We start from the raw sequence: 23,183 nt of genomic DNA on the forward strand, positions 1-23,183 counted from the left end.
AAAATAAAAATAAAATGAAGGCAGATGGGTATACAGTGGTACCTTGGTTTGCAACTGCTTTGGATGACAACCGTTTTGGATTACAACCACATCAAACCCGGAAGTGTGTGTCCCTTTGGATTACAACCAATTCTTTTTTGGATTTTTTTTGGATTACAACCAATTTTGGGGGGGGGGCATTGGCGAAAGCGCGCCTTGGGTTACAACCAATTTTGGTTTACAACTGGACCTCTGGAACAGATTATGGTTGTAAACTAAGGTACCACTGTACCTTCTACCAAAGAATGGTATGAGAAAGTCTGGGAGTTTGCTACAATGGCAAAAACAACCCTGAGGTTAAAAAAAGAGGGCAACAGGATCAGGAAGGACATATTGAATATAGGTTATGGATTCACACTGTTTTGAATGTAAGCACCAGTGGTGGCTTCATTGCTGATTTGCAATACAATGCAGGCTTGATGTTGCCTATGGTTCTTTTTCTTGTCATTTATTTCTCTTTTTAGTCATCATAAAATTAAAAAAAAAATGATACCAGGAGTCCAAAGCAGTGCCTGAAAATACCGGTTGATGAAAATACACAAACATGGCTTCACAAAGACATCTTTGGTTATGCAAAGCCAATGTGCCATGTCCCTGTTGGATGCTCTGGTCTGGGTGCTGGCGACCGCAGGAGAGCAGTCTTGTGTTCAGGTCCTGCTTTGAGGCTTCCCATAAGGAATCTGGATGGCTGCTGTGAGAACCAAATGCTGGACTAAAGGGGCCACTGGCCTAATCTAGCAAGCTTCTCTTATGTTTGTATGCTTTTTTTGCATTTTGGGGACAAGGAGGGTGGCTGCAGCCTTCTCTTTCCAGGACGAGCACTCCTGGCCTTTTGCCCTAGTGAGAAAGTTGGGGAGGGGGAGAGAAAGAAAGGGATGCCTGACTCTGCCAGTACCCATCCCCAATCGGTAAGCTTAGCAGGGAGTGAGTGGGTGGTCATGATGGAGAGCACACTTTGCTTATGCACAGTTGTGGTCCTTGTTGTGCAATAGGAGCACTGCTCAGTGGCAAAGCACCTGCTTTGGATGCAAGATTGCATTCAATCCCTGGCAACTCCAGTTAAAAAGATTCAAAGGGTCAAAGAAGCTTCTGGGATCAAAGGTAGGGGTGTGTCATTTTTTGGTTCTCCAGGTTTTTGCTTTCCCCAATCTTAAACCAATTCTCCACATTTCTGCAGTAATTTGCAGGGTGGGGGTTAGAAATCCTCATGCATATTTGTAATCATTCTAATGTGATTTTCTCCCAATAAACACATTTTCGTTTGGAGTTTCGACATTCCAATTTGCAAGCAATTTCTCTTTAATAGAATGCATCTTGGCATGCAATTGTCACCAAAATATGCATTCATATGCACAATGTACCTATTGTCCGATTTGAGAACTGCATTGCAAAATTCAGTGCAGCACGAATTTTAGAGAATATGTACCTATCTCACTTCACATATTTTTTTGAGACATTCAAATTGGGTAATTCCTCATTAAAATTCTGCAAACAAAATTGAATTTTAACTCCATGCCTACTGTGGACCTCCAGAGGTTGTTGGACTCCCCACTCTCATCAGCCCCAGTCACAAGGGGCAATGGTCAAGGATGATGGGATTTGTAGTCCAGCCACATCTGGAAGGCAGCACCTTACAGCTGCAGTAGTGGGTGGACTGCTCAGTTTTATCACAAAGAATGCCAGTGGTCACTTGGTGTGACAGAAAGAAACTTTAAAAGGAGGAGAGAGAGAGAGAGAGAGAGAGAGAGAGAGAGAGAGGAAGGTCAGATGGTTTGAGTGAGTCACATCATGTGCTTCTTGCTGGGCTGTGGCTTCAGCCAGACAACAGGGACTGTCGTGCTGATTGCACCATGTTCTCAGACAACACAGGAAATATGGTATTACTATAGCTACAGCACACCACACAGCTAGAATAGAGCTTGTCATTAGAGCAGCAAGGAGGCATCAGAAAACCAGGCCTGGCCAATCAAGAGGCTTTTTACTGCCAGCCAACTGTAGGCCACAGTTTTTACACACAGCTGTTCTTGGTTGCACCAGCAGAGGATGCTGAAGCTTGGATACCCATGGTTACTCACTAAGTAAGGTTCCCATCTCCAGAGCCTTCTATTCCTTCTTAGAGGCTCACAACCCCTGGCATCTCCAAATCAAATCTGTGCTTACTGAACCTGCTCAGCCAACACCAGGTTGGAAGTACACCAGCTGTGTTCTGGCCTTTGCCTGAACACGTGAAAGGTTAAACATAGGGATAGGGGTGTGCACACAAGCTCTGCCCCCGATGTTCCCTAGTACTTGGACTGCTAGTCACATGACAATTCAAAGAGACGCACAGAGACATTCGGACTTTTCTCTTCGTAGGCGTATATGGCCTAGGACAAGGAGGGGGAAGCTTTGACACTAAAGATTTTGGTGAATGGCAACTTCCATCAACCCTGATTATTGCCCATACTGGTTGTGGCTGATGCGAGTTGGAGACCAATAGCATGCAAAGGGCCACGAGTTCCCCATCCCTGACCTGGGATCCCTGACCTGACCTACAGTCCAGCTAACAGAATGAACCTGCCTGAGTCCTGAGATGGGCATCAGGGGCCTTTGTCTCTGGCCTGACATTTGCAGGGATTTGCTGCCCCCCCCCCTCGGAAATCTAAAATGCCCCATTTGTCCCCATTTTTAGGAGAGATCTGAAAATGCTTATGTTCCAGAAGGGCTTTAGCTTTATGCTGGTTTCTTTGATTTCTGTACTGAAGTGTGTGTGTGTGTGTGTGTGTGTGTGTGTGTGTGTGTGTGTATTTAATTTGCTTTTCACCATAGATTGTTTTAGGTTTCATTTCATTGTTGCTCTTATGTAGATATTGGGCAGGGCTTGTTAAATTTGGGGGACAAATGATTAAAACAAACAAACAAGCAAACAGGGCCAAATGAAATGAAATGTTTGGGTCACTGCCGGCGTTGGAGAAAAGGAGATGCCGTTGACCTCTCTGGGGTATGTGTGTGTGCATGCTATATTACAAGTTCAAAATATGTCCTTCAAATTGGGGCAGCCTTAAGCTAAGACGGGGGTGGCGCTGTGGTCTAAATCACTGAGCCTAGGGCTTGCCGATCAGAAGATTGGTGGTTTGAATCCCTGAGACGGGGTGAGCTCCCGTTGCTTGGTTCCTGCTCCTGTCAACCTAGCAGTTCAAAAGCACGTCAAAGTGCAAGTAGATAAATAGGTACCGCTCCAGTGGGAAGGTAAACGACGTTTCCTTGTGCTGCTCTGGTTTCGCCAGAAGCGGCTTAGTCATGCTGGCCACATGACCCAGAAATACAGTCCGCGGACAAACGTCAGCTCCCTTGGCCAGTAAAGCGAGATGAGCGCCACAACCCCAGAGTCCTTCGCAACTGGACTTAAATGTCAGGAGTCCTTTACCTTTACCTTTTTAAAAGCTAAGAATCATTTGTTTGTGGAGCTAGGAGCAGGTGGAGTGGGTGGCAAGGATGCTGTTCTTCAAAGGGCCATAGCTCAGTGGAAGAGCAAGTAATTTGCCCACAGCAAGTTCCAGGTCCCAATCCCCAACATCTCCACATATGGCTTGGCATGAAACCCTTGGCATGAAACCCTGGAGAGCCACTGTCAATCAGTATTGTCAATACTAATCTAGATGACTGATAGTCTGACTCAATACGAAGCAGCTTCCTGTGTTAAAAGCGCTCTGACGAGGCAGCAGCAGCAGCAGCCACCCACTTTGTGCCATTGCCCACCATCCCTCCCTCCCAACATAATTCTTTAGTTCCAGCCTTGGCGCAACTGCTGATTCCTCCAAATTGAAGAGCAGCATCCTCTCTGTAGGAAGGAACGAAAAACCTCTTTCCCCACCCCCTCCACAGCAACAAGACAGCAGGAAGTTGTCTGTGGTCTCACACTGCTTGCTCCTCCTGCTGAGAAAGATCAGATTAGAAGCAAACACAGCACACAGTGGATGGTTACCCAACTCTTACTCTGCAGCCTGTCTCAAAAACAGGATAGTTAGCCCACACTAGATCTAACACACTAGGTGATTTTGCATCTTATATTCGGATTTCTCAGCCTTGCCCTGTCACCCCTTCTCATACATCAACTCTGATGACAACGATGTTGTAGATCAGGGCTTTGATTGCTTTTCTGCGCTTTCCCCCCACTGCTGAATGTTTACAGACAGGGGCGTAGCCAGGATCAAAACTAGGGGGGGGGGCAAGCCATGGTCGTTCAGGGGCGGGGCCAAGGCACAGAAGGGGAGGGGCCACAAAGTGGGCGGGGCTAAAGGGCCAACGGGCCTGATGACATCGTGGCGGTGGCAGCAGCGGCCACCTTGTGCTTCTGGGGCTGGTAGCGTTGGCAGCTACCCTGCTTGGCTGGAGAGGACGGGAGGGTCGGGCAGGCGAGAGGGGGTGGCAGGGCGGGCGAGGGCGAGGCAAGACATGGCCGCAGCCACGGCGGCTCCGAGGCGTTGCTGCATATCAGCATAATATTTCAACCATGGTTCAAGCCCCACCTTAGGGAAAAAATCCTGCATTGCAGGGGGTTGGACTAGATGACCCTTGTGGTCCCTTCCGACTACAATTCTATGATTCTATTGATATATTACCATAGCATATGCATCAATCTGCTTTCTTGAATTGTCCTACTCCTAGGCATAGCATCTAACTCCTAGAGGCCTAGGTGCCCCCCCCAATTACTGGTAAATACCGTATTTGAAAGAGTCATCCCCCCCATGTTGATGGGCTTTCTATGTGGGGCTTATCTGCCCCCCCTATTTTATTAAGGATGGAAGATGGAGGGAAGGAAGGAAGAAATAGAGAGAGAGATAACTCATATTTGTGGGTGTCTCTGGATGACGGTGTGATGCTGGAACTCTGCAGCAAGAGGACAGGAGGGTCGGGCAGGCGAGAGGGGGTGGCAGGGCGGGCGAGGGCGAGGCAAGGCATGGCCGCAGCCACGACGGCTCCGAGGCGTTGCTGCATATCAGCATAATATTTCAACCATGGTTCAAGCCCCACCTTAGGAAAAAAATCCTGCATTGCAGCGGGTTGGACTAGATGACCCTTGTGGTCCCTTCCGACTACAATTCTACGATTCTATTGATATATTACCATACCATATGCATCGTTCTGCTTTCTTGAATTGTCCTACTCCTAGGCATAGCAGTCAACTCCTAGAGGCCTAGGTGCCTCCCCCCCCCCAATTACTGGTAAATACCGTATTTGAAAGAGTCATCCCCCCATGTTGATGGGCTTTCTATGTGGGGCTTATCTGCCCCCCCCCGTATTTTATTAAGGATGGAAGAGGGAGGGAAGGAAGGAAGAAATAGAGAGAGGGATAACTCATATTTGTGGGTGCCTCTGGGTGACGCTGTGATGCTGGAACTCTGCATGTACAGGAGCCTTGTAAGCAGCTTTCGCTCTGCTTGATTTACAGCAGGCACGTCCAACAGGTAGATTGTGATCTACCAGTAGATCACTGGATGTCTGTGGTAGATCACTGGTAGGTCACTGGCACCCCTAAAAAAAGCTCACCCAAAATTTTCCTCCTCCCTCAAAAAAGTTGAACTATGACCTGAAACCCTAAACAAAAATGGGCCTCCCTCCTAAAAGAAGCTCAACAAGTTTGACCTAAACCCAAAAAAACAGGGCTTCCCTTCCTTTAAAAAAACTCAATAGCTTTGATCTGAACCCCCCAAAAGGGGGTAGATCACCCCCAGTTTTAAACTCTGAGTAGATCAGAGTCTCTTGGGAGGTGGCCACCCCTGATTTACAGTATACAGATGCAGGAGGAGGGGCAGACTAGAACACCAATGCTTTTTATATACATCACTGTGTCTGTCAAAGCTACAGCCCCCCCTTTCTTATTCACTTCTTTTTAGCCTTGCAGAGCCACCTTATTCAAATTGAATCCTCTGAGTCTGCACCCTCATTAAATCGCCAATAGAACTCTTAATGCTCCTGAATGCTCATTAACAACTGCCACTTAAGAACAATAGGGTGAAATGGTCAGCTATCGAATCTTGCCTGGGGATATATGCTCCATTGTCTTAACTGCTTAACTACTGGTAGCCACTTTGCTTTATTTATTTGATGTGTTTTTGTTACTGCTGTGTCCCCCCCCCCCCAGCAAGCGGAGACTTAGCTGCTCTTGCTAAAGCAAAGCCCTTTCCACTTCAGTTTTTGGAGGGGAAAAGTGCTGGTTATGGTCTGTAAAATACATTAATTTTTTTGCTTCTAGGGGGGGGCATCTGCCCCCTCCTGCCCCCCTGCCTACGCCCATGTTTACAGAGTTTGGAATCTGAACTTAGCAGATCTAGAGCAGGGGTAGCCAACCTTTTTATACCTACCACCCACTAATGCATCTTGCTTGATGGTAAACTTTCCTCACCGCCCAGCAGTGCTCGATGGAAGGAGAATGCAGCTTGTGCCGTAGAGCCCCCTACCGCCCACCTAGAATCCTGAAACGCCACTAGTGGGACGTAGGGACCACGTTTACAACCCCTGATCTAGACTAAAACATTCAATCGGTTTCATAGCAGCTTTACCATCAAGGCATCCCCACAAAGGAGTTTGGCAGCATGCACTGGTGAGGATGCTTAGAATTCTGTATCCGTACCCTCTGGAGAATGACAGAGTCATGAAAGACAGTTGGAGAGGTCCAGAGGGCTACATTTGCCCCCTGGGCCCCATTCCCCCCACCCCTGTCTCAGGGACACCAAGCACAAAAGAACAGAAGCAATGTGTCATGTCCTATGGGTATCTGGAAATAATTTCTCAATGGTCCTGGTGGATGGGGATTACTAACAGGAAAATCTAGAGCAGGACTGACAAAGAAATAAAGTGATCAAATAGGGGTGGCACTCTTTAGTTTAAAAACAAACAAACTCCTGCCCAACCCTTATTGGGTTATATATTTCAGTCCCAGAGTGCTCTACCACTGTACTTAAGGAGTCTCTTGCTTCTTTCACCGTAAATTGGACAAAAGCATCAGTTTACAGCAGGAGTAGCTGGGATTCAGGTTTATGAGACAGACTCTTTTTTTTTTTTTGGTGCTACAACTCCCCAGGTCCATCAGTGGGAGCCAGGAACAAAATAAAAATATCTGGTGGTGGAGCCAGGTGTACAATTGGGGGTGTGTGTCTTAGGACCAGGGAACATGCTGTTAGACTACTTATTTTTGGTACTACAACTCTCATCATTCCTGGCCATTGGGCATGCTGGCCGAGGCTGATGGGAGCTGGAATCCAGTACTAGCCAGAGAACTACAGGTTCCCTATCCCTGTCTTAATGGCTACTGAGAAGATATGAATTGTGACATATTTGTAGAACAACAACACAAAAGCATGTTTGATTTGTTTAATTATTTATTGGAATAATTACCCTGCATTTATTACAAGATATATTTGGCGTATTTGATACAGGCACCCCCCCCCCCATTTGCACTGGGGTTACCTTGCGGGCTCATAAGCAAAATTGTGTAAATTGGGGAGCTTCCGAATGTCCATTTCCCCCTGCTCTCCAGCTCTTTCTCCATGATGCTCTGGGGCAGGCTGGAGAATGCACAGGAAAGCGGCAGCGGCTGCAGTGCTACCCCACACATCAGCTAACAGGTGGCTTGCACATTATTTTTTATAAGTCCTCGTGAAAATACACCAGCATCATAGTGCACATTTCTCTGAATAGATTTTTTTGGTATGCAATTTTGCCTAAGATACACACTTTTGCAAAGCTAATATCACGCATGCTTGTGCATCATTTTCACAAATATATACATTTATATGGACACCTTCCTCATGTATATGGATTTTTGGCTAGAGAACTGCATTGCCAAATTTGGGGAAGTGCAGATTTCAAAGGAGGGCTGTGTTTTCATTCATGCCTTGTTTCTGAAATTAGGTAAGCTGGCCATTAAATGTCAACTGAAATGGATTTCTCCGCTAGCCTTATGCATGACACAGCATTACTGGGTTTGCAGTGGCATTTGGCCCCCAGCCAGAGCTTCTATGCTTGAAGAAGGGGGTGCTGGTTGAAGAAAGGTGAGCTCACATGTCCCAACCCCTTCCCACCAAGAGCTCTGCATTGTGTCTCAACTCGTGGCAGTTCTGACCATGTTGCAATTGATGCGTGTGTGTGTGTGGCGGGGGGGGGGGGAACAGACTCCACAAAAATAGAGCAGATGATCTCTGTGGAGGAAGTTCTATATTGAGAAGAAGCAAATGAAAGTTCACAGTTAGAAAGCTTTCCTTAAAGTACAACTTCTGAGTAGGCCTGCTGAAGAGGAGAAACTGAACAGCAATCTTGTACGTAGAAGCTCAAAAGAGCAGCACAGAGAAGGATGACTATCTGTAGCTTCCAGGTCTGGGGTTTTTGAGGTCACTGTAAATATCCATCCCACGGACTTGGAGCTCCTGTAAGGTAAGAAAGAAGCAGAGTGTCAAGGCATATCTTCATTATTTGGCTGGCTGAATAGTCATTTCTTCTCATTTGTTGGAAGTGCAACAGCAGCGACAGGGGCGTCTATTATAGGGGGCGGAAGCGGCTTTGGTCCTCTGCCTGAACGAATCTTCTTTTTGATACTTTGCTACTAAGAATGGAGAGCAGGGGGACTTGACTTTACAGTGGGCAGGAGACCTGGCCACCATCTGCACACCCTATGGGGTACATACATATATATTAGTACATGGAAATTTTATGACCGACTGTGACTTCCCTTCTGGACATGCATTTCCTCTTTATTATTTTTTGCAACGAATTGGAGGCCACCCTGTCCACTATGTGCATATGCATGCACAATTAAATAAATTTCATAAAGTCTATATACTGCTGTACGGCAAAAACAAAACAAAACAAAACAAAACAAAAACCTCAAAATGGTTTACAAAAGATAGTAAAATTATCAATAAAAATGTTTTTTTTAAGCTATTGAAAATGGGGAAAAAATTAAAAACAGCAATAAACTAAAAACAGATTAACATGCACACCAGCATTCAGTCTATCAGGGTATAATGCCTTGGTTCGGCTTCCTATTGTGGCAATGATTCAGGGCTCATCGTCATGGCAACCACTTGGCTCATCACAACAGGCCTGCTCACTAGGCCTCAGGGTCGAAGTAAGGAAACACATGGTCACACTCACCTCATATGGGGACTCATGTGGAGGGTTCTTTAGGTCCCCTAAGAAGAAGAAAAATAAGTGTTTGCATGTGGGAGAGAAACGGTTCTGTTTCTTATTCCATCTGTGTAGATCAGGTGCTGCTAACCCGTCACCCTCTGTATGTTTTGGGTGAAATACCTGGAGGATGACAGGCTGACATAGATGCTATTTTTCAAGCATAAACGAGACTCTGACATTTGAGAGTTATATCAACATTTGTCAGCTACGTGTCTGAGGGCTTATCCACACTTCCTCTTGTTCTGCTGCTTCCCGCTGCCCCTGGGAAAACCACTCTTTAGAGCTCAATCAGAGCAAACTCCAATCGGGTATTCTGCATAATGCTGTTTGTTCTGATTTAAAGCTAAAGAGTAGGTTTTCCCTGGGAAAGGAGCCTGGCTTTCTAGCCGTGGGACAAGCAGAAGTGTGAACGAGCCCTTAGTGTGAGCCATTCCTCTCAGATGTTTGCCCAGCACATACCCTAAGGCGAAACAAGATACAGTACTGAAAGATTCACTAGAAGGGCCAGTTTTTGTTTTTAAAAAAGTTGCTATGGGGGAATCACCTCAACTTTCATCAGATATGCAAGGAGGAAGGTCCTCCCCTACCATAGTGTTGAGGAAAAGAGCCACTTCCCTCTCATGAATGCTAGGCACCTTATAATGAAAACCCCAAGTTCACCCAGTGGGGGGATTTTCATTGAGACTGTGGTGAGAGAGGAAGCATGTTTCCAGTGGCCCCTTCCTTCTGCTCCTCCACCTTCCATGAAGGGGGAAAAGGGGCAAGGCAGCCTCTCGCCGGTGGCAGCACTAGGGGGAGGCAAAAGAGGAGCCGCATGACCACGGTGTCTGGCTCCTCCCGACGTCCTGACGTTAGGTGCACAACGCTGGGATGTTGCACAAGTGTGATGTCTCACATGAAATAGTGCCCCCCCCAATCGCCCTCACAACCCAGTGTCTCTGAGCTAGCATGACAATATCCTGGCTAAAACTTGCTTAAGGGCCCTACAAACAGCTGGCCAAGAATAACTAGGACTGCACTGAAGTTTCTAACTCTCCCCACCCAGAGTCATGTTCCTCAAAGGCAAATAGAGAGACAAAAAAGCCTGAGCAGGTGGGAGCTGATGTTACTGCTCAAGGGAGGGAGGATGCAATGATGCTCAAGTTTGTTGTTTAAAGGGTTCAATTAAAACCTCCAGCTGCAAGCTAAGAAGGCCAAATTAGAAGCTAGGCAGAGTTCTGCAAGTCTTCTCCTTGGCTTTAAAAAAGGAAACCGAGTGGGACTGCAGCAAAAGATTGCTGCACATGCTTACATGTCACAGCTAGGATGCTGGATGCTCCATTCACTCTCCAGGATGCTCCATTCCATCCTCCATCCTCCCTTTCCCATTTTTTTCCCTTTCCAATTAACATGCAACATCCTGTGGCTACTGAGCATGCTCAGTCTACATTAGTCTGTTTCCTCCTCCATTGCAATTTATTGTCTGCTTGTTTATTTGTTTGTGTCTGCAAACCTCTGGTTCTCACAAACTCGCTGTGGTCCTGTTTTGACTCCAGCCACAGAGGTGCTCTTGGGGAGCGCGACTCCAGCAGTCACATCAAGCACAGAGTTTCTGGGGCGCTGGAGCAGCTCTGCCACTATTACTCTAATGGAAGATGAGAGGCGGGGAAGGGCACTGGATTTTGGCATTACACGGAGCGCCACTGAAATAGGAGATACCAAGATCCGCCACTCACCACATACATTTGATATTAAAGGGAGTTATGGAAAGTAAGCTCAGGAACTGCAAACAGTGGCACCAGTACAATTGATTAGTCCTTTCTTTGCCTGCCATTTGCCTGCTTAGAAAAAGAGAATCATCTTCCCAAGCTGCTTTCCATTATCTGTGGGGGAAAGATACTCTTTCCTGTTGTAGAGAGAAAATAGTTCTTTTGCATCTGTTTATTTCTGTGTTTCTAGAAGAGATGCATAGAAATTAGCACAAAGGAGAAGTTGGGGAGACAATTTCACTCCACAATCTTTTTTGCAGGTAGGGAGGAGAAATCATTCAACAGTCTCTTGGGAGTGGGTTCATGATTAGCAGCAACATTTGCACAATTCCTTCCTTCCTTCCTTCCTTCCTTCCTTCCTTCCTTCCTTCCTTCCTTCCTTCCTTCCTTCCTTCCTTCCAAAAAGCAGTAGTAATTGTGCTGGCAGCCAACTTTGCATCCTCCCAACACATCCTTCCCAATGCCCAAAACCTAATGTCACTCCATGGCATTATGGGGGACATGAGAATGGTGGCCACCACCAAAAAAATGATGGAATATTTGGAGAACATTCTGCAAAGTGGCCTCCTTTTTCTGATGGGTGTGTGTGAGAAAAAGAAGAATCTCAGATATTTTCTCAACCCTCACCCCCCAGTATTTCTGCTCAGCTCTAGTTTCTAGCCTTGTACCCATATCCAATCAAGATACACTGAACTTGTATGGCTAGGTGGGTGGGGAAACAATCTGGGACTCTGCTTTTGGCATAAGCTGTTTTTCCATATATAGGTTCTACACCCAAGTTATGCTAAACTGCAGAGTTGATGGGCAGGGTTAGCAGGAACAATCCCCCACTCCCCATGAGCATTCAGTGGACACCCATGTAGCAGGTTTATAGGCTTCTTGTCTTGTTCACATCTATGCCTGTAGTGTTAACCTCTGCCATTTTTTTCAGAAGGGGAACGATCAACCAAGCTCAGGGGGACTATAATTGTTAAGTGCAATTCTTTAATTGACATGGAAAAGGAAAATACTTGTATGTGTATTGCTAAGGGTTTAAACACCAGGAAATTCTATTTGAGTGTGTATGCTAAAACAAAGCAGGGCTCTCTGAGCTTCTAGATGGGCTAACTGTTGATGTTCTCTGCTCTTTCACATGAGTGTTTAACCTTAGATCATATGAGTAAGGTATTTGGTTGCATATTGCCATTTTGAAGGGAGTTGCCTTTGGTCTTCTGTTCCCAGGCACAGTGGGAAAAAAGATGTGAAAATGAGTCTCTCTGGAAGATAATACAGCTCCAGGCTAACGGAGACTGTAAGGAGAGAGATACCTTTGATTCTAGGTTGGTTTGGAGTTATGTTATATTTCTAAGAAGATGCTGAGCCTATGCTTGGACACGTATATGTCTTATGGAACTATCTGGATGCATTATTGATATTTTTTTTAACTGTTTTGAATAAGTTCTGGTTAGTAAAGCTTATGGGCCTGGACCATTTTTATTTGAAAATGACTCATTTTTTATGCACCCATTTGCTTCAAGCCGCACAATATTAATATCTGCAATGAGAATGGCTTTTCTCTCCTTACCAGCTGATTGGCGTTGATGGATGCAGGCAGCCACATAGTATACAGCCAATGCAATGAGCAAAGTCAGCAGCAGATCTCCCAGCACCACGCCGGCAATGGTGCCTGGATTGAGCTGGTAGCAGCTGCCACAGTCTGGGGAGATACAGCAGCGGAATCGTGAGACACACAGAACAGCAGCCACTAGGGTTTAACACACACACACACACCCGGCAAACTTACCGACTGGGGACATTGTAGAAAGACAGGATTTAATACAGCGGTATCTCTGGTTATGAACTTAATTCGTTCCGGAGGTCCGTTCTTAACCTGAAACCATTCTTAACCTGAGGTACCACTTTAGCTAATGGGGCCTCCCACTGCCACCGTGCCACTGGTTTACAATTTCTGTTTTCATCCTGAGATAAAGTTCTTAACCTGAGGTACTACTTCTGGGTTAGTCTGTAACCCAAAGTGTTTGTAATCCAAGGTACCACTGTATTATGAGAAAATAATATTATAACTCTGGAGGGCCGCAGCTTCCCTGTCCCCGCCATGGGGCAACTGTCCGCTTGTGGGACACAACCACCTGACAAGGCTGGATGTCTCGATAGTGAGAGACTGAAAGTAGAAACTGAAGTGTTTCACAAGGGGCTGCTAGTGGTGCAAGAATCTGGAGGAACCACAGTCAAGGAATTGAAACCTCAAAGAACAGGTGCCCCCTTGATATATCTCTGTTAGGAACTGAACAGCCTAAATAAAAGTTTCTTTGTCACAGGATCCCATATTCTGCTCGCATCATTTATTTAAAACATTAGCAGCAGTAAATAATACAAAAGTGGGTATGAAAGGGTTCTTACCTTTCTGGGCTTGGACAGCTCCTATGAAAAGAAAAGGAAGAAAAGAGAGAGGTTTGAGAAAAGAGAGGTTTGGCATGTTTCCCCAGGGCATTCCCACCATCATCTTTTTTTTAAAAAAAAGATTTTTATTGAAGTACGAGAATTTTTACATACATTATATTCTCTCCTTCCAATGTTTAATTTCCCGTACCATTTTTCCTTTCCTTTCCCTTCCCACCCCCTCCCTCACCCATTCCCACCATCATCTTGAGCCCCATCTGCACTGTATATTTAAAGCCAGTATCATACCGTTTTATAAACAGTCATGGCTTCCCCCAAAGAATCCTGGGAAATCTAGTTTGTTAAGGCTGCTGAGAATTGTTAGGTGACCCCACAAAGTTTGTATTAGAGACGCATCAGTTAAACTGTTTGGAAGCTTTCTTCCTCAAAAATTACAAGCATGAGTTGCAAAATAAATAAATAAAATAAAATAAAAAAGAGAGAGTCGAAAAGTCAGAATTAGGCAAAATTATAGTACTATTGAAAAATGTTTTAGATTACAGGGTCTAATAAAAACCACTATATATACATTCAGTGCTTTTTGTGATGGTGTTCACCTGTCCTGGGCAGCAGAAAAATTTGTTCTGGTGCCTGTGATGTGAGTACTGGCACTACATTTTTGACCAAGGGAGGGGAAGCATTGGATACATCTCACATGTGCTGCCTTGCCCCCGCAATTGAGGGGGGTCCTGGGCCATGCAATGCCAGAATAATGACTGCTTTGCTCATGATCAGTTTCTGTACTCAGAGCTGCAACCACAGAATTACTGACAGGCAAAGCAACACTCCACCTCCAGGTGACTAATCTAGGAAGCTGGAATCAAACGGAAGCAAAGATGTGAACTAGACCGCAATGCTGAGGCTTCTCTGAAATTAATCTTTTCCTGTTGATTGGTAAGGGCACGAACAATCAAATGCTGGGCTGGCTGGCGATGAAAAAGGGTCCGGAATAAAAAGTCCACCTCATGGTAGGGAAATCAACACCCATCTCTAAGCCTCCTGCAGTCAGCTGGTGCTGTTGAATCCATCTGGTGGAAACTGAGGGTGAAAACTGCATGTTATGTATAGTTCCGCAATTCTTTTTTGGGATGTGCTCTTATTATTTTTACCCAATGCAGCTGCTGATGTTGCCATTTGAAGTAGAGAACCAGCATGCATGGAAGGGGTTCCTTAACTCTCTCTCACCTCACATAATCTTTCTACCAAAAATTGCCCCTCCAAGGTGTTTTCATCTTCTTTGGAGAACTTTCCCCAGGGGCAGGAAAAACAGGGTGGAAATAATGGCATAAGGGGAAAGGGTTCAGAAGCTCCACTCCCCTGTTCTGGCCTTCCACTTCTAACTGCAGCTTCAGCAACTTCCTTGAGTTAAAAAGAAAAGAAAAAAGGTCTCCAAAAGTAATCACCAAACTATCTGGAGATGAGACAGGGAACTTTTAATTGGCTCCCAATTCAGCCAAGTATAAAGAGATCAGTCTTCTAAGCTGTTCCTTTTTTCTTCTTTCTTTCAGACTTCACAACCCTATGGATCATAAACGTACAAATAACAGGAAAGGCCATAATCTCAGTTACCTTTCTAAGAGTCCTGCTGTGCATCTTTCTCCTCATGAGTTTGTGCAAGTACCGTATGAGTGTGCATGTGCATGTGTGAATGCATATTAATGTGCCTGTAGATCAGCATGGGGGGCATGTGTGTGTGTGTGTGTGTGTGTGTGTGTGTGTGAGAGAGAGAGAGAGAGAGAGAGAGAGAGAAGTTGGCTGAAGCCACATCTGCTGGCATAACCATGCGCCTTAATGTATCTGTGGATGAACTTTGGTGTGCCCCTTCCATCTCTACAAGTTTGTCTATAAAGAGGATGACTATCTGAAGTTACATTTCACCCTTACTAGTCCAGCCTTATCTATTCTCACTGGTAGCACTTTCCAAGGCCTTAGGTGGAACTCCTCCTTAGCCCTTCAATATTCTTTGGATAGGCTGCAGACTTAAAACCTGATGGATTCACTTGGTACATGCCCATGTTGAAACTGCCTGTACATCTCTCCTCTGAACAGCAGCCCCAACAATAAAACAAGCCAATTCCTAATCCAGGGATGGGGAACCTGGATACTGCTGGACTCCCATTCCCATCACCCCCAGTCAGCATGGTTGACTTTCAGGGGTGATGGGAGCTGCAGTCCAGAAACATCTCAAGGTCCCCAGATTCCCCACCCCTGACTTAATTCATAGGACCATTGTTGCAACTAGGCAGTTCAAGACTTTGAACTTAATGGTAAAGCTGCAAGCACATTACCTCACTTACTTGGAAATGTGATAAGACAGCCCTGCTGCTTTCCCCCCTCCAACTCATTCTGTAGGGTGGGACCCCAGACATCCTGCTGTAAGACCACTGACCTATAGATTAGGTCAGGTTCCTGATTTTGAGCCCCACAGCAGTCAGCATCCCTGAATCACAAGTACCATTGTGTGTCCTATAGGTGGGATCATCTGTGCATCAGAGTTCACAAATCATAGGGGAGGGGGAACTTTCTCAACCTAAGGGTCACATTTCCTTCTTGGCAACCTTCCAGGAGCCACATGCCCTGAGTGGGCAGGGCCAGAGGTGAAAAATGGGTGGAGCAACCAACATTAATTTTACTTTTATACAGTATGCTAATTTCTACATGGATGAACACATGTCTCTCTATCCTTCATCTAGATTTGCCAGGGGCATTGTCAAAGTTGAAAGACAAATTCCATCCAGGGAAAAACAATCACAGAGGGCACATTGTGGCATGCTGACTGGCATGCTGACCAATTAACAGCAGCAGCAGCAGCAGCAACAACACCAGAGTCTCTTCTCCCACTGTCTGGAACTTGTAAACAGAGGGGGGAGTAGGGAGGAGAGTGGTGTAGTGAGCAGCATGGGGCATTGGTGAGGGGATGCCCAGCATGGATGCAGCACTAATCCACATGGTTTATGCATATAATAATAATAATAATAATAATAATAATAATAATAATAATAATAATTTATTTATACCCTGCCCATCTGGCTGGGTTTCCCCAGCCACTCTGGGCGGCTTACAACAGAAAAATGAAATAAAATAATTAAACATTAAAAGCCTCCCTAAACAGGGCTGCCTTCAGGTGTCTTCTAAAAATCTGGTAGCTGTTTTTCTCTTTGACATCTGATGGGAGGGCGTTCCACAAGGCGGGCGCCACCACCGAGAAGGCCCTCTGCCTGGTTCCCTGCAACTTGGCTTCTCGCAACGAGGGAACCGTCAGAAGGCCCTTGGTACTGGACCTCAGTGTCCAGGCAGAACGATGGAGGTGGAGACGCTCCTTCAGGTATATGCATCTCAAAGAAAGTTTAGATCCCTTTCATCACTTTTCTTACATATTGCCTAGGCCAGAGTGAGGCACCAATGTTTTATGTATTGATTTATGCAATGCTCAGTGTGTCTAGGGAGTAAGGCTGCAATTCTAGGTGATGGGATGAGGAACCCATAACCCTCCAGAAGGTATTGGACTCCAACTCTCATCACCCCCGATCTTTAGGCATTCTGGTGGAGTTGTAGCCCAACATCTGGAGGGCTACAGGTTCACCACTTGGTCTAAAGCTCCCCCGGTCCCCCAGTAAGATTATTAAATCCAGAGTGAAAAATCATCTAGCTGAGCAACAGATGAGAATGGCAAGAGTGAATGGTAGAACGGATTGACGGTGCATTGAGGACAGACAAAAAGAAGTCTTCTTCAGGGGACACTTATTGGATTGAGGCACTGGAGCTGGGAGAGTGGGTTTTAAGCCTTTTCTCCACTCCATTCCCCTGAACTAAGTTGCCCCTCTGCTGCACAGACGAAGCTGCTTTTAGTGAGCCAGATAAGTTGGCTTATCTAGTTTAGAATAATCTCTTACACAGATGGGCAATGTATTGCCAAGGTCTCAGATGGAGGTCTTTCCTAGCCCTACCTGGTGATGCCAGTGATTGAACTTGGGACCTTCTGAAAGCAATGCAGGTGTCCTATTAGCTGAGCGATATACCTTCCCCAAGGAAACTGAAAATATTGCTATAGCAGCAGCAGCAGCAGACAGGCATAGTATAAGAACTCCCCCCCCCCTGCCCGCCCCAGTAGATCTAATAGCAGCTTGGGTGATAATGAAATTTAGACATGAGAAATGGTGGGGAGAGATGTATTAAACAGCCCCTCCTGCACCACGAATGCACTGATCGTGCACACTGCCAGAAAGTGGTTTTAAAGTGGTTGGAGGGGAAACCAGTTTGGGCGATCTGCTCACAGATCTCATGAGGCAAAATTTGTTTTGGCCCTGAATGGCTTGTCACTTTCAGGAGATGGGCCCTTCAGAAGAGAGATAATGCCACAAGATCAGCCTGGGCTCATGACAACAGTGACACTTAAAAACAAAACCATTATCTTCAGGAAGAACTTTCTGACAGGAAGAGCTGTTTGACAGTGGAACACACTTGCAAAAGAAGTGGTGGACTCCCCTTCCTTGGAGGTTTTAAAGCAGAGGTTGGATGGCCTCCTGTCATGTATGAGATTCTTGCATTGCAGAGGTTTGGACTAGATGACCCTCGGGGTGCCTCCCAACTCTAGAATGCTGTGATTCTATCTAAGGCTGTCGACTATCAGGTGATGCAGAGAAACACAGATCTGCTTCAGATCATTCCAGGGACACCTGGCTGGTCACTGTTGGAGACAGAATACTGGGTATCATGGAATGATGTGGCACAATCCAACCTATGTTTACTTTAAAGTCAGCTTCACGACGTTCAGTGGGGCTTACTCCCAGGTAAGGGAGACCCATAGCTTGCCCGCCTTAGACTGATCCAGCAAGGCAAGAGGCTTGTTCACACATTACACTGAACACAACTACAAGCTGGTCCGACACATATACAAGCGTTTGGGTGAAATCGCTTACACTTGTTGACTTGTACAAGTGTGCAGGCTCTGCACTCACTGAACATTATATGTAAATAACTGTACACCTCTGGTATGGTATGGGGTAGAGTGGTACGCTAATTGCATTCGGGTTGACCTTAGATTTGTTAAAAATGCAACACCAGTGGTATTTAACTCCATGGAAATTAGCCAAAATGTATAAAGGAGCCCAAAGCAATTGTTGGGGATGTGGAGACCAAACAGGCATATATGGTGGCAATGTAGCAAAATTTGGGAGGAAATCCACTTTGAACTAGAAAAAAATGTTAAGAATCTCATTTACTAGGAAACCAGAGGCATATCTGTTGGGCATCATAGATTCAGATATTCCTAAAAAATGCAGAGATCTTTATTTGTATGCAACAGTGGCAGTTAGAGTCCTTATAGCTACAAGGTGGAAGAGTGACATAATTCCTTCTAGACAAGAGTGGATTCAAAAATTGACTGAATATGCTGAATAAGACAATCTATCTGAAAAAATAAACCGAGAACTGAATTTGTATTAAAACGGGAGGCCTTCAGAACATATCTTAAACAAAATTATACCATGTTAAGATCTGTAGCAGCTTTTGAGTGATCCCAGAAGTTTTTAGCAATTGCTTATATCAACATAAATATTTATAAATTGTGAAATTATTAACACAAAAATAGTATTTTGGTATAAAAGATAATGAGATTTTTATTTTTATTGTAACATGAAATTGCAATCACAAATTTATGTCATACTTTTTATCTCGGTGGCGGGCCTTCTCAGTGGTGGCGCCCGCCCTGTGGAACGCCCTCCCATCAGATGTCAAAGAGAAAAACAGCTACCGGATTTTTAGAAGACATCTGAAGGCAGCCCTGTTTAGGGAGGCTTTTAATGTTTAATAGATCATTTTATTTCATTTTTCTGTTGGAAGCCGCCCAGAGTGGCTGGGGAAACCCAGTCAGATGGGCGGGGTATAAATAAATAAATTATTATTATTATTATTATTAATTATTATTATTATTATCATCATCTTAATAACAGATTGTCTAAGTTTTATTTTTATTTTTTTCCTTCCCCTCTTAGATTGTACCCTTTTTTGGTATTGTTTTTTGTATTATTTTTCTTGGTCATGTAACAAGCAAGGTATATATATATATATAAAATAAGATTTGGCCAGATTGGATAGGGTCAACCCTGAGCAATCGGGGGCTTTGTAAATGTGAGGCCACTTTGGCAGCAGTGAGAGCAAGGAGAAGGAGAGGCACAGGAAGCCTGTGTTTATCTCCTATTTCCATAGCTCCCCACTGCATGTGGGTGGAAGGGGGGAGGAGAAGAAGAGGCATAGCTTTGTCTCCCTCCCTTCCTGACCACATGGTTGTGCAAGGGCCCTCAATAGATTTTCTGCCGAGATCCACTCAATTTCTGGCCATCCTGGGTCAGATCAGGGCCATTCCAAAGCACCAGATTTAATCTGGGGTGTGTGAGAGAGTGCAGCCCTGTTGAAGGCACCTAATATCTTATGTAGGATTCGTACCATGCTCTGGCATTGATGGCCACAACACCCAGCTAAGCACTGCTGGAATGCTTCTATCAAAGCCGGGGAAATATCATTTCTAGAGTCCCTTCCTCTCTCACAAGATGGAAAGGAATAGAAAGAGAGAGAGCAGACAAAGGCTACAATCCTAACCTGCCCACTCCCCCCCCTAGTGTGGGGTTAGGACAGAGTACGAGAGCTTCTCCTCTCAAACTATAGTGAGACACTGATCACGCAATTAGCCCAGGGAAGTGAGTGTACCTGTAACTCCCAAGGCTACCTCTAATCAATGGGTGGTCTTGCCAAATCACCCATTATTCAGGACCAACTAAATAAATGTTGCTGTGGCATTTTTTCTTCTCCCTGGGGGTTTTGGGCTAGTGGGTTAATGGGGGAAAACAAAGGAGATATGTGCCCTATGGTGAGTTTTTTGTATTGGAAGTGAAGGTGTGGGGAGGTCTGGCTGGTTTAGAAATGTCATACTGATGTAAACCTTTTAAAATTTTAAGCGTGTGTGTGTGTGTGCGCGCACACACACGTCAGTTCTCCTTTCTCTGTATTACCGGAAATGGATGTTCAAGAGTTACACACATCAGCTAATGACTCATGTACACCATGCTTGCTGGGCTGACTTGGTCTGCTTCTAACAAACAAATGTCATATCTCTATTTTCTCATAGTTCCTGAGTACAGAAGAGCAGTTTTATTGCCTGGTTTTACCCGCCAATATCCTAGACAGCACAAGGATAGATGGTGTCCTTGCCCCCATTTGGAGTTTGAAACAGCGTCTCGTGTATTTTGCTACTGTAGATGTTACCAAGGGGATAGAGAACATGTAATTTATTCCCTTATGATGCAGTTTCCCAGTTAATCCTTAGGAACCCTTTTTTTGAGTCTCCAAGGAGGTCTAATAAATCCATAAGAGGAGCGCAACTGGCTTGCCTTCACTGGGAGCCGAGAGGATGGAAGGTGAGAGGATGGGGAGGGCACCGACTCACACCGGGTGCAGCTGAAATGTTAAAGCTACATCCGGCACACCAGCTGAAGGAGAACTATGCTTAAGCAAAACCTTCCTGCAAGAACAGAATGTCTGAAAGCCTCAGCCCTGATGAAAGCAAGAGGTAGTGGCCACAGATGGACTAATTTTCCCACCTCGGGCGAAAACAGGAACTCTCACAGAAGAACCCGCCCACCACTGCCCCCCCCAGATGTTATCTGACTACAACTCCCATCATCCCAACCATTGTCCATACTGCCTGGGGCTGATGGGTGTTGGGAGTCCAAAAATACCTGGAGAATGGCATGTTGGCTGGCCCTAGGTTAGAGGCTGGCTGCTCAGATTCCTGCACTGCCAGCTCCCAAACATCCTCCAATCTACAGCACTGAGACTCAGGCCACATACACAAAATATATATGCGCATTGGAATCACACCTTTCCCCTCAAAGAATTCTGGGCACTGCAGTTCGCCCCTCGCAGAATTACAAATCCCAGCAACCCTTAACAAACTACAGTTCCCAAAATACTTTGAGGGGGGAAATGTGCTTTGAATGCGAATTAAAGGAATAGTGTTTATGTCGCCTCAGACCTGACGATGCAATGTATACCGTGTTTCTCCGAAAATAAGACACCGTCTTATATTTATTTTTCCTAAAAAAAACACACTATGGCTTATTTTCAGGGGATGTCTTGTTTTTCCCCCTCCTCCTGCCGCAGCCGGCATTTCTGCTGCGCCTATCACTATGTCTTATTTTCGGGGTATGGCTTATATTCCTTGAATGCTTAAAAATCCTGCTACGGCTTATTTTATGGCTACGTCTTATTTTCGGAGAATAAGGTTACTGCTCAGGTTGGGCTGTTGCCCTGTTTGCCCTCTTCCCACAACTACTTTTCTCTCTGCTAAGGGAGAAGATAAGCCGAGCCGCTTGCACCCTGGTGAGTCCTTGTGGGCCCTATGTTTGAGAGCATAGTAACAAGGCATGCAATTAAGCAGATGTTTTAAAATGGCAGTTTTTAAACTGAACACGGGAACATAGGAAACTGCCTTATAAGGAATCATCTAGCTCAGTGTTGTTGATGGTGACTGACAGCTTCAGGCAAGCTTACTTCCCAGCCCAGCCTTCAAATGCTGAGGATTGAAACCGGGGTATTCCGAATACAAAGCAAATGCTAAAATGTCGAGCTAGGATCCTTCCCCAAGATAAAATGAGAATGAGTACAAAGCTGATTGAGCAACACGGGGAAGTAGAAAAAGAGAAAGAATGGCTGAAACAATCACACAGTCATTTTGTTCACGTATGTGTCAGTTGCCCTCAAATTTGGGGGAAGAAAATATCCCAGTGAGATTATAGGGAAGCCACCAGACACCAAGAAAAAGCAACAAGTGACAGTCCGATCGAACTACCTGTGAGTTTGTGTGGGGTGTGTGTGGAAGAGGAGAGTCTAGCTTGTTGTGTTAGTCTGGGACGGACACAACAACCATTGGGCAAAGGTTGGAGACGTACTTTAGGGCAATTTGTCCCAAGCTCTGACAAGAAAAACTATGTAGCCCAAGACAATGCAGAGAGACACAGCATTTGTCGAGAGTTGTTTGGTTGGTCAAGGGCTGATCGTAGCCAAGGAAGAAGAGTCACAGTAGGCAGAGGAGGAATCAGGAATCTCAGAGGAGGCTGAAGAAGTATTTGATCCAACTCACCCAGCTGTGTCCAAGCCAAGCCCAAAAGAACATGGAGGACAGGGAATCCTGGACGGCCCATGGCAAAACCTCCTAAATTGGGGATCAATCTGACGCTGACGGCTCCCTGGCTGAGGATGATCTGATTCCGGGTTCCCAAGGGTGCGGAAGCCAAACCCCCAGAGACAGCAGTGGTTGTCTCTGGCTGAAGAGCAAGGAAGGAGAACTTGAAATTGCTTCAAGCAGGAAACCTCAGAAAAGGGGAAGGGATATGTCGGAGGGGCGAGAGTCAGATTGTGGGCCGTGATCTACAATTAGCCCACAATCAGAATGGAGAGAAAAGAGACAGAAGGACAAGATGTCATCACTGCTCATGCACTCCACCAATTCAATCAACTTAAATGGACTTAACCAACAAGCTGAAACTGACACGGGGACAAATAGAAGAGGATGCCTTCACCCCGGTATGGTTCCCCTTTATCACACACACACACAGCCCAACAAGATAACGACAAAAAAATTACGCCAGCATACAAATCAGTATGGCTAACCTGACCCAAAACACCCACCCACCCCACTCACACATGAAAACAAAGACCACCATAGCCAATCACAAATGAACAACCACACCCTTGGCCAACCCCAATCTCTCTCACCACCAAAAGAACACAAGC

At 45.4% G+C, this 23,183-nt stretch overlaps 1 protein-coding gene across 1 annotated transcript; it reads right to left on the reverse strand.

The window, feature by feature from the left end:
- Nucleotides 1–7,382: 7,382 nt before the first annotated feature.
- On the reverse strand, nucleotides 7,383–22,721 carry TYROBP (transmembrane immune signaling adaptor TYROBP). The gene is made up of 5 exons (XM_035121014.3): nucleotides 22,531–22,721; nucleotides 13,356–13,376; nucleotides 12,520–12,651; nucleotides 9,172–9,209; nucleotides 7,383–8,444 (listed from the first exon to the last, which is right to left on the reverse strand). The coding sequence occupies exons 1-5, from the start codon at nucleotides 22,589–22,591 to the stop codon at nucleotides 8,376–8,378; spliced, it is 321 nt and encodes a 106-aa protein (XP_034976905.2). The 5' UTR covers nucleotides 22,592–22,721; the 3' UTR covers nucleotides 7,383–8,375.
- Nucleotides 22,722–23,183: the final 462 nt, after the last annotated feature.

The sequence above is a fragment of the Zootoca vivipara genome, chromosome 6 (assembly GCF_965207765.1).
Source record: "Zootoca vivipara chromosome 6, rZooViv2.hap1.1, whole genome shotgun sequence".
NCBI lineage: Eukaryota > Metazoa > Chordata > Lepidosauria > Squamata > Lacertidae > Zootoca > Zootoca vivipara.

Bases quoted from the DNA above. Each gene is read 5' to 3' on its own strand.
- TYROBP (XM_035121014.3), bottom strand. From the start codon at position 22,591: ATGGGCCGTCCAGGATTCCCTGTCCTCCATGTTCTTTTGGGCTTGGCT. The intron at 13,377-22,530 runs GTGAGTTGGATC...TTCTTTTCATAG, and splicing joins CTTGGCTTGGACACAGCTGG to GAGCTGTCCAAGCCCAGAAA. The intron at 8,445-9,171 runs GTGAGTGTGACC...CTTACCTTACAG, and splicing joins CACATGAGTCCCCATATGAG to GAGCTCCAAGTCCGTGGGAT.